The following is a 16289-nucleotide window of genomic DNA, read 5'->3' on the forward strand; positions in this document are numbered from 1 at the left end:
GGTTGACTATAATAGTTACGGTTTTATGAATTTCAAACCAAAATGGTTTTATTATAGGGCATTCCCAAAATACGTCAACGGTCAGCTTCCTGAGAGCTGCACAGCCTCAAACATTTCGCACCACCAGGATTAAAGTTTTTTTTGCTTTGGTGTAATGAAAAAGTGAATAAGACATTTCCAGTTACACTCAGGCCAAGTATGAGAGTTGGTACCTGAAACTCATATATTTAACCATTCATCCTTAGTCATCAATATATTGGATTCTTTTTCCCATTTTACTTTAATGTAGTCAGTGGCGTGTGTGTTTTTCATCAGGAAGCCTTTGTAAAACTTGTAACTGGTCCCCTTTACAGCATCACTTTTATAAGCAGTCAAAATAGTTTTTAATATTGGATCATTAAGGTCTGTTTTGGGTTTAATGCCGTGTTCAAAGAATTATGTTGTACTTGCAGGTATCTGGAAAAAAAAAATCAGAGTTTTTGAGCTAGTATACCTTTTTCAGACTCTCAAAATCCATTAATTCCCCATTTTGTGTCATTGATTCGAATGTTATGCCTTTAGAAATCCAAGATTAGCACTTAGGTTTAATTAAATGAGCTAGACAGTTTCAATTTTAATGCACAGCAATATGTAATGTTAACCCTGTACAGTATTTAAACTTTCACATCATTTGCTTACATATTCTTTTGATGCTACTTTACGGTCAGAGTTATTACTGATTTGCTCTGTCTTATCATGGCTTGTCTAACGGGCGCCTTGTTAACCACTTTGCAGGACGTCTTCAAGGAGGCCAAGCCCCACGAACACATGGAGGGAAAACATGACATGGAGACGCATGTTCGCTCCCGAAAGCTGCCCCTAACAAGAAAAATCTACACCTTCTACCGTGCTCCCATTGTCAAGTTCTGGTCCAACACGGTAAAACAATTTCACTTTCACTAAGCTATCTTTTGGTGTTTTTTAAAAGTTCATCATATCTTGAAGGACAATTTGACACACCCAAAGTTTTATCAGGGAATTCAGAACTCTGTTTCACTACATTTCCTTCAACATTCTTGTTTATATTCACCTCACCTGTTCTCTGGTTTTGTTATCTGTATATGTATTAGACAAAAGACCTGAGGCTGGTTCTCAGGACCCCCTGAGTCCTTGTTGCTGGTTTTATTTGCAGAAAAAAAAGGTTTTCTCAGGTTCAAGGCTGAGGGGTGCTGATAACATCGCTGAGCACAGCCTCAACCTGAGCTTATCTACATCTGCTGTACCTGATTCCAACACATCACTGCATCATTGACTTATGCATCATTCATGGAGAACGGCTGATTTTTCCATCGGTTCGAGTCTCATGTCATGGTTCAGCTACTTTAAAAGAAAAAAAAAGCTGTCGACCTAATCAAAGCCGCAGCAAGAGACTGATGTTTGTCTCTGCCAGTGGATGTTTTTCCCACAGTCTGCGGTTTGATTGAGCAGCTTTATTTAGATGGTGTGTTGACTCCTCCCAGGGGAGCAGCAGTAGATCGTTTCAGTACAAGTAAAGGCTCTACAGCAGTATTCTCTTGACATTTTTGCAACAGTGCTTTAAAATGCCTTTGACGTGCAATTCTTACAAATACAAAAATAGAAGAAAACATCTTTAGAACTAGGCGCCGTTGGCGAAGTGATGGAAAAGGTGAACTGCTCAGCTTCGCCTTCGGTCACTTGAGCGTCATGTTGAGCTGTTGGCTGTGCCAGGGGCTCAAACATAGCAGCACCCAAAACTAGTGCTCTGCTACCTGGTTCTAGCTGACCTTCCTCTTCTGCCTCCTCTTCAGCTCTCTCTAATTGTTTGCTGCTGTCTGTATTGTCAGCTATAGTAGCAGTGCTCTGTTTACACACTGACATTCTTCTCTGATGTCACTTCCTGTTACTGCGCATGTTCAATGATATTTGTGACAGTATATCTGAATCATAAACGATCATTGGATGTCACGAACACTTTAGGCCGACAGTGGCTTCAGTACTTACATATTGGCCGTTTAAGTTTTACAGTATTTATTGCAATAATGCCCCGAACAAATGGGTGTTGTGATTGTTTAGACCCTGAAGAGGACCTCAGCTGACAGCGTCTTACAACAAGAAAACAAAACAAATCAGAGGAAGCCTGTCCCTCTATCAGCGTAGAACAACTATCATATGTCATCTGACATATTCTGGAATGTCTTTTCAGTGTGTTTACATTTACAACTAGAGAAACTACGTTTCATGTTTCATCACTAAACTGTTTGTGCAAGTTCAATTTGAACAGCTGACATCTGCTTAAAGCAGGAAAATTAAAACGGAAAGCAAAAGAAAAACAGCAGAAATGTGTTGAAAAAGCTGAATAGAGCTGAAATTAGCAGAATAAGCTGAACTAGACAGAGAGAGGCTGAGAGGAGCACATAAGATAGGAATTATTTGAAAGAATTACAAAAGGCAAAATGAGAAGGAAAAAAACAGTAAAAAGGCTAAAATTAGCTAAAAAATATAGTTTTAAAAAGAAGAAAAAAAAGCTGAATTTACCAGAAAGAGGCTGAAAACAGCAGAAAAACTGAAATTAGCCAAACGAAACTAAAAGAAGCAGAAAAATTAGCTTTAAAAAAAACTAAAAATGAGCACAAAGAAGCTGAAAAAAGCTAAACCAGACCAAAAGCTGAAATGAGCAGTAAAAGGTTTTAAACAGCACAAAGAGTTTGAAGGACGTGAAGAGAGCTCCATTTTTTACGAGGAAAAACGTGGCCGACAAAGCTAAATATTAAAAGTTAAATACACGCATACAAAAAGCCATAGCAGTCCTGAATGAGCTGAACATTTTGATATGATTTGTTGACATAACGAGTTAGTGCCGAAAAATGTAACCAAGAAAAATGAATCTCAATAATAAACATATTTAAGAGCAGCTGAATCCTCTGTAGCTCAGTTTGCGTTTTTAAATGTGGTACCTTCACCATGCTCTGTGTCTCCTGGGTTTAGCTCTTCTACCTGGGCTACTTGATGCTGTACACATACGTGGTTCTGGTGAAACTGCCTGATTGGCCGTCTCCTCAAGAGTGGGTGGTCATCCTCTACATCTTCACCTTTGCCATCGAGAAAATCAGAGAGGTGTGTAAAACAAGAAAACATTTATAGTTGAAGTTAACGGGTGCTAAAACATCACATCCCAGAAGACTACTAAATATTTTTAGGCAGCTTCTTACTAAATGCTCATCTGTTAAATTAAAACCTCAGGTATTGTTTGTCAACTTTTCATGCCTGTGTTGTCTTTCTTCCTCAGATGTTTATGTCTGAAGCAGGAAAAATTGGCCAGAAAATAAAGGTGTGGTTCAGTGACTATTATAACATGTGTGACTTTCTGGCCATTGTGATGTTCTTTATCGGCTTCGGCTTGAGGCTGGGCCAAGAGGCCCCTTCCGTCCCGGGGAGGATAGTTTACTGTCTTAATATCATCTTCTGGTACGTTCGACTGCTGGACATCCTGGCTGTAAACCAGCAAGCTGGACCTTATGTCATGATGATCGCTAAAATGGTGAGTTCTTTATAATGATCCATTTGTAACACTGAACAGCGCACACTTTTAATTAATTATTTGAACACTTCTGTTTTATTAAGTAAGCAGTTACTGGCTTCCTGTTTGTAATGCTCACAGAAACCACAAAAGCTGGTTCAGCTAAAGTTTAGTGATTTCATGCCTAAACACTGTTTAGTTTGTTTTGCACCAGATCCAACTGCTCAGATCGTCTCTTCCTGATATTGGCAGGTTGTCTCGATACAGAGCAAAATATGTTGTCAATTTTCCATTTTTCTTCTATTTTTGTGAACTGCTGTGTGTACAGTGCCAAGAAAAACATTTGTTACTTTTTTTTTTTTTTTTCCCATGTGTCCATGTTTTTTGCTTTGAATGTTCACGTTTAAACAGCATTATCTCCACGCTGTTGCCAGGTATGGTACCAAGTTATAACATCCTGCTTGGCCTCATCAGTTTCCTCATATCCTGCCCTTTGTGCTTCTTTCTCCTTTAATTTCACAACATCAACATATCTTTTAACAAATTATTCTTAAAAAAAAAAGTGTATATATATATAATATATATATATGCACGCGCGCGCGCACAAACACACGGTATATACACTGAAAAAGTTAGTTTCCTTGCTGAGGTTTCTAATAAATTATCAGGAAATTAGCTTGGTGTATATTAACTAAGAATACATTTGACATCCATCCATTCTCTTCCGCTCATCCAGGGTCGGGTTGCGGAGGTAGCAGCCTAAGTAGGGAGGCCCAGACTTCCCTCTCCCCAGCCATTTGGGCCAACTCCTCCGGGGAATCCCCAGGCGTTCCCAGGCCAGCCGAGAAACATATAGTCTCTCCAGTGTGTCCTGGGTCTTCCTTTGGGTCTCCTTCCGGTGGGACGTGTCTGGAACACCTCACCAGAGAGGCGTCCAGGAGACATCCTAACCAGATGCCTGAGCCACATAAAATGGCTCCTCTTGACGTGGAGAAGCAGCGGCTCTACTCTGAGTCCCTCCCTGGTGACTGCGCTTCTCACCCTATCTCTAAGGGAGAGCCCAGACACCCTGCGGAGAAAACTCTTTTCGGCCGCTTGTATCCGTGATCTCGTTCTTTCGATCACAACCCAAAGCTCATGACCATATTTGAGGGTAGGAACATAGGTTGACCAATAAATTGAGATCTTCGCCTTTTGACTCCGCTCTCTCTTCACCACGACAGACCGGTACAGCGCCCACTTCACTGCAGACGCCACATCTATTCGCCTATTGATCTCTCGCTCCATTTTTCCTTCATTCGTGAACAAGATCCCGAGATACTTGAACTCCTCCACTTGGAGCAGGACCTCCTCCCTGACCCGAAGAGGGCACCCTACTCTTTTCCAGCTCAAGACCTTGGCCTCGGATTTGGAGGAACTGATCCTCATCCTGGCCGCATCACACTTGGCTGTGAACCGCTCCAGTGAAAGTTGTAGATCATGACCTGATGAAGCCAATACAACTACATCATCTGCAAAAAACAGAGAAACGATCCTAAGGCCACCAAAATGGATCCCCTCAGCACCTTGGCTGCACCTAGAAATTCTGTCCATAAAAGTTATGAACAGAATCGATGACATGGGGCAACCTTGGCGAAGTCCAACTCTCACCGGGAACAAGCCCGACTTACTGCTGGCAATGCGGACCAGGCTCTGACACCAGTCGTACAGGGACCCAACAGCCTGTATCAAAGGGCCTGGTACCCCATACTCCCAGAGTATCCCCCACAGGGTTCCCTGAGTGACATGGTTGAACGCCTTCTCCAAGTCCACAAAGCACATGTAGACTGGTTGGGCAAACTCTCACGCACCCTCCGGACCCTGCTGAGAGTGTAGAGCTGGTCCAGTGTTCCACGACCAGGACGAAAACCACACTGCTCCTCCTGAATCCGAGGTTCGACTATCCGACAGACCCTCCTCTCCCGAACCCCTGAATAGACCTTACCAGGGAGGCTTGAGAGCATGATCCCTCTGGAGTTGGAACATACACTGTGGTCCCTCTTTTTGAATAGGGGGACCACCACCCCAGTCTGCCAATCCAGGGGAACTTCCCCTGATGTCCACGTAATATTGCTGAGTCATGTAAGCCAGCACAACCCCTTAACATCCAGAGCCTTAAGGAACTCCGGACGAATCTCATCCACCCCTGGGGCCCTGCCACCAAGGAGCTTTTTAACTACCTCGGTGACCTCAGCACCAGCGATTAGAAAGCCCGACCCAAAGTTCCCAGGCTCCGCTTCCTCAGTGGAAGACATGCTGGTGGGATTGAGAAGGTCTTTGAAGTACTCTGCTTACCGATCCTCGACATCCTGAGTTGAGGTCAGCAGCTCACCACCTCCACTATAAACAGTGTTGGTGGTGTACCGCTTCCACCCCCTGAGATGTTGGATGGTGGACCAGAATCGCCTCGAAGCCCTACGGAATAATTCTGCACGGCCTCTCCGAACTCCTCCCATGCCTGAGTTTTTGCCTCAGTGACCACCTGAGCCGCATGCTGCTTGGACTGCCGGTATCCATCAGCTGCTTCTGGGGTCCCACAGACCAAAAAGGCCCAATAGGACTCCTTCTTCAGCCTGACAGCATCCCTCACCACCGGTGTCCACCACCAGGTTCGAGGGTTACTGCTGCGACAGACACCGACAACCTTGCGGCTACAGCTCCGATAAGCCGCCTCGACAATAGAGGCGTGGAACATGACCCACTCGGACTCGATGTCCCCCACCTCCCCCGAAACGTGTTTGAAGTTCTGTGTGTTTACTAATAGTACATTTGAAAAATTGAATCATTAATAGTTTGTGCAGTTAAAAAAAAAAAAACTTAAAATAAGTTTAGTACTGGTGTAAGTGTTTATCTTTCATTAATTTCCTGAGTACTCAAGGGTTCTGCTGTAGGGATTTTCTGTCCTTTTTCTTTTAATATTTAAAAAATTTCAGGCAATGTGTGCATTCCAGCTCAAACTTTATTACTTTGCTCATGTAATACACAAATACTAAATACATGCATGTAAAAATACATAAATAAGTACCATGTAGCTAAAATTACAGTGGATTTAATCTCAGCAAGAAAGCAAATGTATATAAATTTTCCTTGACTTCCTAAACCCCTTGTAGGAGTTGAACTAGACCTAATTTAAATGCGTTTCATTCATGTGTTCATGTTCATGGCTTAGTTCGTCAACCCTGAGAATTTAAATACATATAAAACGCTTTGCTTTAATTCTGAAGTTTTGAACCGATTTAAAGAAAAGAAGAATGTTTTGTTCTTCTTGTTTTATTTGTTAACGGGACAGTAAATGTTTGCTGGTTTTGGATTCCCAGGGCTGATTCAAATGCACTAAACTCTCAAGTCTGTGAGACTAAAATATTTCAAGCACTGATAATAATTAAGTCACATGTTGCATTCACTTCTGTGGTATCCCTTGCAGGTGGCCAACATGTTTTATATTGTGGTCATCATGGCTATTGTCCTCCTGAGCTATGGGGTACCGAGGAAAGCCATTCTGTACCCAAATGAGGAGCCCAGCTGGAGTCTGGCCAGAGATGTGGTTTTTCAACCGTACTGGATGATGTACGGGGAAGTGTACGCCTATGAAATTGACGGTAGGAACAATGATGGCACGAGCCATTCAAAGCCTCTCAGCTGATTGTCTCAGAAATGAGCAGCAACTACAATGAATTTAAATGTAGAAAAACTTAACTTAAAGTGATTTTTTGGCTTTTTTTAATCTTAGCTGGAGGAGAATCTCCATGTATGAATAACAAGCTGCCAACAGCTGCAGCCAGGTATAAAATAATAAAATATTCAGATTTTAAAAAGAAAACTTTTTTAAAATTAAAATAAATATATTAAGTTCAATTTAATTTTTTTTTTTTTTTTTTTTTAAGCAGAGGTTCTCAAATTTTTTGGGTTCAGGGACCCCCCTCATAACCTTCATGTTTATTTAATAATTTTCTTGAGTTTGTCTCTTTAATACATCAGAAATATTTGTGTAACATAAATACAGTACTTAACACCTGCTCTTTAATAGTGTTAATACAATGTTTATACTTTTAAATATACAAAAAATACAGTTTTGAGAAAATTAATAGTATCAGAAAAACACTTTAAAACTTTACCTATTCACATAACGAACATAGTAAATGTAACGCCACTTCTTCAAATTATTACAGAAAACTATTTACATAAACCTGAACTGAATCATAACAGCAGTAGACAGACAGAGACAGACGTTTGTTTGTTTGTTTGTTTGTTTTTTGTGGATCCCTAAGCAACAGCTCGTGGGCCCCAATTTGAGAACCACTGTTTTAAGCAATATCCTTGGTGTAACACTTGTGTATTTCTGTTTTAGCTTTAATGCAGAAGGGCAGCTGTGAGAGGGTTTGGTTTATTTTAGGTCTGTGCTCATAATAATCTTTCTCCTTGCAGTTTGTGCCAATAACTCTGATGAGTCGGTAAAGCCCCTGTGTGGACCAGGAGTGTTTCTGACTCCTTTCCTACAAGCAGTCTACCTCTTTGTACAGTATATACTGATGGTTAACCTTCTCATTGCCTTCTTTAAGTAAGTGCTGATCATTTACAGTCCTGAATAAGACCTTGTGCTAGTGAAATTCATCTGCTGCGTTGTTCCAATGTGCTCATAACTCTTTATTCTATTTCGTATAGGCTTCGCCTTTTAAGGCTGTCGCTGGTGGGTTTTATCCCGTCACGCGAAGCGTAGCACTGAAAACTTTAGTCCACGCCCACCTGTTGTGTGGGCCTCACCAGGTCCGTATAAATTACGATGAGCGGCTCCCATTTTTCTTCAGCAAGCAATCAGCACTGATCTTCACAAGAACGCGATGTCCAGCATCAACACCATCTGCCTGTGCCCATCCTGCAAGACCGGCCGGCTACATGTTGAGATTCGACCGGCACGATGCCTGTGAAGGATGCCTGGGTCCCCACCACACCAACCTCGACTCCTCCTGCCGTCTCTGTGACCTCCTCCCTCCTGAGGAGAGGCAGAGGCGAGCAGCCTTGTTCAAGGCTAACGTCGAGGAGTGCCTCTCTGTGGCGGGGGACTGTACGCTGGACAACGCCATCGCCTTTTTTGACGCCAAGTCTGAGCGAATCGGATGGTTCCTCCAGGACAGGCGACGTCAGCAGCAGCCCCGCTGCTCATTCCCTCCCGGAGAGCATAGTGTTGGCGTGGGGTGAGCGGATGCTCACCCCCTGGGCCTCCCGCATCAGCGAACACACCGCTCCGAGCCGTCGGTGCCCTCCTTGCGGAGCTGCCCGGCATAATCCAGGAGGCGGCTGACACGAAGGCACTTTCCGTCCCTCTCCTTCCCCCGCCCAGATCGGATGATCTAGCGGGAAGGTTTGGCTCCACCCCGGCTCGCCTCCCTGACCCCATCTGGCCTCGTTTCCCAGCAGTGACGTCCTACTGGAACGAGGCTGCAGCTGGACCTGGTCAACTGAGAGCGCCCGTCTTCACCTTCGCTCCCATCACCAGAGTGGAGGGGTTTACTGAGCGGAATTTTCCCTTGGTACCCCCCCTGGAGCCAAGCCTGGCGGAAGCTCTCGGGGCAAAAGTGTCCAGGTTGGACCAGCGGCCTGTCCCTCCAGGGAGACACGACCAGACGGTGACGTCGCTCTCCAACCGAGCCCACCAGTGTGCGTTCCAGGCAGCCGCAGCGAACAACAACGTCGCTCTGCTGGCATACAGCATCTCCAAAAGGCTGGAGGACACAGACCTGCCTAAGGAGACGAAGAGCTCGCTCTGCAAAGCATCTGACTTCATCCTCAGCCTGGGCGCCTCCTCTGCTTTCTGCCTGTCGCACATCGCTGCATGCTTCCAGAGGTCCACCTGGCTCCGACACTCCCCCTCCTTGCCGGAGAAACTGCAGAAAGACCTGCTGGAGGGCCCCATCACGACGGACGCGCTGTTCGGGGCCAATTTCAAAGCCATGCTTGAAAAATCGAAGAAGTCGGAGGAGGTGTCGGAGACTGTGCGCCACCTGATGAAACCACACTCCTCCTCTCGCCCCCCTGCCCGCTGGAGAGATCGTTGTGGCCTGAGGCAGCAGCAGAGACGCTCCACAGCTGCAGCAGCGTCCTCCCGCCAGAGAACAGTCCTTCTCGTCACGGCAACCAGCGGCTCAGCGTTTCCCCAGAGACCGCCAATTGGTGCCTCCCTGGAACAACCAGCCGCGGGGCTCACGCGGAAGAAGATATAAGAATTGACTCCTTGTGGAGGATGTGTGTGTGTGCAATGATGACATGAGTTTTAAAATAAAACGAAAACATCATTCAGAGAATAAAGTGTCTTCTGATTCCAGCCTGACTGTCAGATCGAGTGATCTCACACATCCTCCACACAAAACAAGTCAATGACCTCAAAACAAGTTTTTAAATGTCACTGCAGCTCGAGAAACCACACAAATGCCCCTTTTCCATTAGTACCGGTACGGGCCGACTGGACCCTACTTAGCCCGGTTCTGAGGCTTTTCCATTAGTACAGGTACTTAGCACCTGTTAGTATTTTCAGTACCCTTGGCTCTGTGGTTCTAACCCGAACGAAGAGGTACTAAAACGTGACGTCAGAACACTGTCGGTCACTGATTGGTCGGGGGCGGAGTCACTGGATCCTTCAGAAACTTTTCAAAACAATGATCCGCCATTTGCAATTTCTCGGACTGGAGCAGCGGCTGGACTTATTTTAAAAACAATACTGACAACATCTTGGTCTAATGCTGATGTGCTGGCGTTTTTTGTGCTTGGTGGCCGACAACATAATTCAGAGCAAGCTGGATGGAGCTCTGCTGGTCTACCCCAATCCTCCCCCCGGAGCCTTGGAGCGCCAGGCCGGGCAGGGCGTCATCTCCCCGGCTCCGAGTTCCGCTGGTCACCGCGGAATATCCTTCGATGTGCCGACTCGGAGGCTCGGGTTCCGGATACCAGCCTTGTGTGCTCAGAGCTCTGCTGGTCACTGCGAAGCTGGAGATGGGGACTCGCAGATGGCCGTTGCGAGACCCCGGCGGCGCGTAATCATGAAGGCTGAATCCCGATCCCACCCGGCAGTCAGGCGGACTGGACAGTCTGGGACGGACGGTGGAAGCGATTTTTAAATAAAATAATATTTTGTTTTTATACAAAAAATGTTTTTAAAAAACTGCTGAAGCGATTTAAAAATCACTATTATTTTTTTACACACAAAATGTTTTTTAAAATCGCTTCCACCGTTCATCGCAGAGAACCTCAGGGCGCATTCGACCAGAGGAATTGCATCTTGGACAGCTTTGCATAATGGTACGACAGTGCAGGATATTTGCACGGCGGCTGCATGGTCGTCGCCTTGCTCATTTATCTGCTTTTATTTGCGTGATGTTTCTGGTTCCATGGCACATTCTGTCCTTGGCGCCGTAACAGAATAAATCTTAATGTTTTCATGGAATTTCTGTTTAAACTCACACCTGACTGCATGCAATTACAGTGTGAGATATTTATTATCAGTCACAAGTTCTGTGACTGCTGTTTTTGTTCTTTTGTTACCAATCAGTTCATGACTACTGTTACCAATCAGTTCATTTGATTACTAATCAGTTCATTACTATTAATCCACTCATATTGAAGAACTGTTGATCTGCTCTATTCACTGCTACACTGTTACAATCGTAACCTCCTGCTCTTTCCCATTCTCGGCAGCAGGACTGCTTTCAGCCTTCCTCCTTTTTCCACCACCGGAAACCCTTTTCTCTCCGGGGCGCACCTGTGCATGGAACGCGTAATTATAGAAGGCTGAGTGATGAAATGTTTTTTGGTGCAAGCAGGCGCTTCATATTGTGTCTGAACGGACCCAGTGAGGCATAGACTACATCCTGGTTTGCCTTTAACCCACCAGCGATGGCCTTAAAGGGCGAAGCCTATACGAAATAGAACGTTGGTTACGTACTGTAACCCCAGATTCTATGAGTATAGGCGTAGCCCTTTAAGCGCTGGGCCTCACTGGCTCCTAAATGGCTGAAGAAAAAGCAATTTGGGAGCCGATTACCTGCTCTCTCAACGTAATTTATACGGACCGGGTGAGGCCCACACAACAGGTGGGCGTGGACTAAAGTTTTCAGTGCTACGCTTCGCGTGACGGGATAAAACCCACCAGCGACAGCCTTAAAGGGCTCCGCCTATACTCATAGTATCTGGGGTTACTGTACGTAACCAACGTTCTTGAATATCCAAGAGACATTTTTATTTTTCTGTTTCCCAGCAATGTGTATATGCAAGTAAAGTCCATCTCTAATCTGGTGTGGAAGTACCAGCGCTACCACTTCGTTATGGCTTATCATGAGAAGCCTGTCCTCCCACCTCCCTTCATCCTGCTGTGCCACGTTTACTCCCTCTTCTGTATGTGTAGAAAGAGGAAGAAGGAGAGCACCTATGGACCAAGTAACTGAAAAATGTTTTTATTTTCTTTGTTTGTACAAAAAATGCCTGAGATTTTGCCTCACGAACATCTCCACTGGTAACGTTCTGCTTTATTTTCAGAGCTGTTTCTCACTGAGGAAGACCAAAAGAAGCTTCACGACTTCGAGGAGCAGTGCGTGGAGACATACTTTCATGAAAAGGACGATCGTCTTCATTCTGGAAGTGAGGAGCGAATACGTCTTACCTCAGAAAGGTTGTTGTGATGTTTATTAAAAACATACTTACACTTGAATTAAATTTTAGAAGTGAAGTGTTGTACACCTGTGTACAGGCAGGTATGGAGAGATGACACCAGACTTGTTCCTACCTTTCTGTTTCCAGGGTAGAGACGATGTGTCTGCAGCTGAAGGAGGTCGGGAACAAGGTGAACTTCATAAAGCGATCCTTGCACACGTTGGACTCGCAGATTGGTCACCTTCAAGACCTCTCAGCTCTGACTGTGGACACCCTGAAGACGCTAGCTGCTCAGAGGGCATCCGAGGCCAGCAAGGTCCACACTCAGATCACCCGGGAGCTCAGTCTGTCCAAGAACGTGGTCCCGAGCATTGTTCCTGTGCCAACAGACTCCAAAACGTCCATCATAGGCAAACGCAGTGTGGGAGCCTACTTTGGGTCCTCTTTTCCCCAAACAGAATCCAACATTGCAGATTCTCTTTTTGGGACTGGAGCTGAAGGAGGAGCTGGGCTGGAAAGCCGCCGGAGATTCGGGCCCAGCCCAGGAACTGAACTGGGGCTGGAGCCCACTTTGAGCCCATCATTGAGTCCAGAGAAGAAGAGCTTATTTGGGCTTGGACACCTGGCTGCAGAGGCTGGTTCCTCGAGCAGTGCCTTTGTCCAAAGTGCTGTTTTGGGTGCGTCTCCAGAGCTCTGTCACCGAGGCCACCAGCTCTCCCAGAGCAAACTAACCCGTCCGCAAGAGCTGCACCTTTCTGACTCACCATCCAGTCTGCCCAATGTGCCCTCCTCTGGTGCTCAGTTCCAAATCAGCAGCACCCCAACCCAGCCTAGTGGCTCCAGCCACCCCGAACTTGCTCTGGCTGGACTTTACCAGCCACCCCCCAAGCCAGGGCACATTCCTGTAGCGTTTGGGGCGTTTGTAGGTGAGTATGAGAATGAAGCTCAGTGTACTGTAGAGAAAACAGAGGAGAAGTGTGCTTGTGTGTATCCTACAGTTATTGTTATCTCTGAGAAATCAAGTTCTGCTCAGCCTGCCTGCATGCCTGCTTATGCTGCGAAGCCAGAGAATACACAGGGGTTAAGAAGTGGGGAGGGGGAGAAGGCTGCGATGTGGGGATACGTGAATGAAGCATTCATTGATGAAGAAGAAGGTCAGTGTGGTGCTGTTAGAAGAACCACACACACAGAAATTCTCTCAGATCCAGAGGCTTCACCACCCCTAGAACCAGGCTGCTCACAAGACCCTGCTGTGGTGACCAGAAGACGCCCCAGGCGAAAGAGCGGTGGTGTTTCAGAACCAGCAGCGTCTCCATGTGACGGTCAAACTGGGTCGAAAGACATACATGGCAAGAAGATGATGGCAAGACAAGCAAAGACGAGAGGTTTGAGCTTTAGTCTGAGCTGAGATTAAGGGCTGCATCTGCTGGGTGCTGGGAGCCTCTTCATCTCAAGATCAAAACTCTTGACATTTATCTGGTGCCTTCTTTCCTTTCTCTGCTTCTGGGGGTGGCAAGAATTCACGTAATGTGACTGAAGCTCATGTTTTCCTGAGCTGAATAATGAATATTTAGTGGTAATGTGGCTTGTCAGGTGGAGGTTAACACAGGGAGGAGTTTTTCAACAAGAATCTGATTTTGGAGTTGGTGTTGAATCAGGCAGCACTTACCGAGCAGTTTGTCTGGCTCTGATTGCATCGCAGCCTTAGACTTTCTAATTGTGACTGTAAATGTACATTTTGATCCAGGACACAAAGACACTTTGGATGTTCAGCACTCTATGCCCAAAGAGACCTCCAGCAGACAGCACAGCCCGACCCCACAGGCCAGGTCTCAGGTGAGGGTGTGTTTAATTTCTACGGCGAACCACGCTGACATTCAGAGAGATGTTCTGTTTAGTTTGTTGCTGTCATATTTGGTTTCACTGCTCTTCATGTACTCACTCAGATTAGACTAAAACAACTCGCCCCTCACAATGGAGTCGGGTGACTCAAGTACACAACGAGGCCTCTCATGCAGTTCTGTAAAGCTTGGGGCTCCACACACTCCAGACATTTTTTCACTTGATGAAGCCTCCTGGATGGGAAGTGAAACCTCTTCAGCCACAGAACAGAAAAGTCCAGTTGTTTGTTTTTAACCTTTATTTCTGGTTTTATTATGTCCTAGATGACTGAGAATCTTCCCCTGCTTATTTTCACTGCTCTCGTAAACCTTGTGCGAGAACGTTCAGTGTTTCCTTTAGATTACTTTCCATGGCAAGGGCGCTCAGACACGTCTGAGCTGCGCACTGTTCGTATGGGGTGGAGGGGGTTCAGCGTGAGAGAAGAGGCAGTGTAAGAACTGCCTCTAGTTTTTTAGCTAGCGTGCTGCTAGCTTGGTGCTTCATTGGGACAGGTGTCGTGACAAATATCGATTGGCTGGGGGTTGTGCAGTTCAGTTTGGTAGACAGGGCGCATAATGGTAAGGGAAACACTGACGTTGTCTTAATTATCACAGACTATTGACTCCAGTAGTTAAACTATGGTAGTATTTTGCTGAGCTGCAACTGTTGAGGACTTGTTGGTTATCAGATATTGGGGTACAGAATAAACGCATTGTAACAAACATATTTATCTCATGCAGCACAGCACATGTTACCGTGTGGACAACTTTGGTACTCTGGTCTTCCAGAGATGTGGCTTCTATTCATTCATGTTCTTATTCCATAATATTTTGCAATAATGCAAACATTACTCAGTAATCCAACAATTTTTAGTCAGGTCATCTGGACAGTTTCTTTTTTGTGTGCTGAAATATTTCACCTTCCATCCAGAAGGCTTCATCAGTCAAGGAAACACGCAACACAAAACTGATTCTTCCCCCAACAGCTTATTCCAAAGTGGAACAAACCAGTTATGTTGGTGCTAAACTGAAAATTGTTGGATTGTATACCTGGATTATTGAGCATGGACTTTGTTGATTACTTAATAGTGTCAATTCCTTCTTTATGCTCAAGTTAGTGAGACTACAGAGTCACATGAGTTGCTAAGTGCACATGCGGCAGTCACAATTGTGTCAACCACTGGCAAGCTGTCATCATTTTTGATTACCAGTAGGAGTCTACTGATAGACATGCTTGAAGCTTAGTATATTTGTTTCTCACAAGTCCAATGACCCGTTTGACATGTGCAAACTTCCTTGTGGTTTCCACGCCGACTGCAGATAGATGTGCTTTACCTTTGGTGAAACTCTGAATGTTTACCTCTGCACAGTAGGTTTCCACACTGTCCTCTATGTTGAAACCACGATCTTCTAGTATGAGGTCACCTGGAAGTACTTGTCACTTGCTGTGCCCCCACCCCCCACCCCCCAATGCTTTGGACTGAAAAGACACTAAACCTATTAAGAACTCTACTGTGTGCTTATAGTTTGACCATGTCTGTGCACATGCCAACAAGTTCTTAGGCCTCTGAATAAACACTTCAAGGCAGTCAATTATAACAGCTGTTCTTTGTCCAAAAGGTTTTTGAAATTCCAGAGGCATGGTTTTCCTCAATTCATCCCGCTTGGGTCAATACAGCAATTTCTTTAGTTGTGTGTATAAAACATGTATGACAATCAAAAATGTCCTTGAGACCATTCAGGTAGAAGTTTGGAATCGAAAAGCTAAATCTTGCACAGGAAGTTTTAGCTTAAGATGCATTAGGGTCATCACAAAGAATTCATGTTGACCTGAATTATTATTTACTTTAGACTTTGGTATGAATGACTTCACCAGATCAAATACACTCATAAGGAATGATGGAATACCAGTGTAGCATCTGACTTTATAGCCATTATCCTCAGTTTTGTTTTTTTTGTTTTTTTCATTTAACTGATTTTTCAACATAATCTTTTCTGTTTATTAATCTCTGCAGTTCAGGATCAACCTGACTTTCAGAAACAGGAGCATGTTCTGCATAATGTTGGTACTCTTGCTGGTCGCAAACATGAACTGATTCCTCATCTTCATGTGGGTTGATTGGAGCAGCCAAAAGCTCAGCATCTAAGACTGTACCCAGGTCTAGGATCTGAGACCGTACCCAGGTCTAGGATTTGAGACCGTACCCAGGTCTAGG

The 16289-nt window shown here is 45.0% G+C and overlaps 1 protein-coding gene across 1 annotated transcript in view; it reads left to right on the top strand.

Moving 5' to 3' along the window:
• trpm7 (transient receptor potential cation channel, subfamily M, member 7) overlaps positions 1–16289 on the top strand; it is a 62872-nt gene that overhangs the window by 31397 nt on the left and 15186 nt on the right. Inside the window, exons 19-27 of the mRNA XM_037690791.1 lie at positions 775–918; positions 2986–3114; positions 3287–3538; positions 6981–7155; positions 7982–8114; positions 11802–11980; positions 12080–12212; positions 12341–13578; positions 13941–14029. Of these exons, the coding sequence (XP_037546719.1) occupies positions 775–918; positions 2986–3114; positions 3287–3538; positions 6981–7155; positions 7982–8114; positions 11802–11980; positions 12080–12212; positions 12341–13578; positions 13941–14029 (2472 nt within the window). The remainder of the gene's footprint in view (positions 1–774; positions 919–2985; positions 3115–3286; positions 3539–6980; positions 7156–7981; positions 8115–11801; positions 11981–12079; positions 12213–12340; positions 13579–13940; positions 14030–16289) is intronic.

The sequence above is a fragment of the Nematolebias whitei genome, chromosome 2 (genome assembly GCF_014905685.2).
Source record: "Nematolebias whitei isolate Nwh7 chromosome 2, NemWhi1, whole genome shotgun sequence".
Classification (NCBI taxonomy): domain Eukaryota; kingdom Metazoa; phylum Chordata; class Actinopteri; order Cyprinodontiformes; family Rivulidae; genus Nematolebias; species Nematolebias whitei.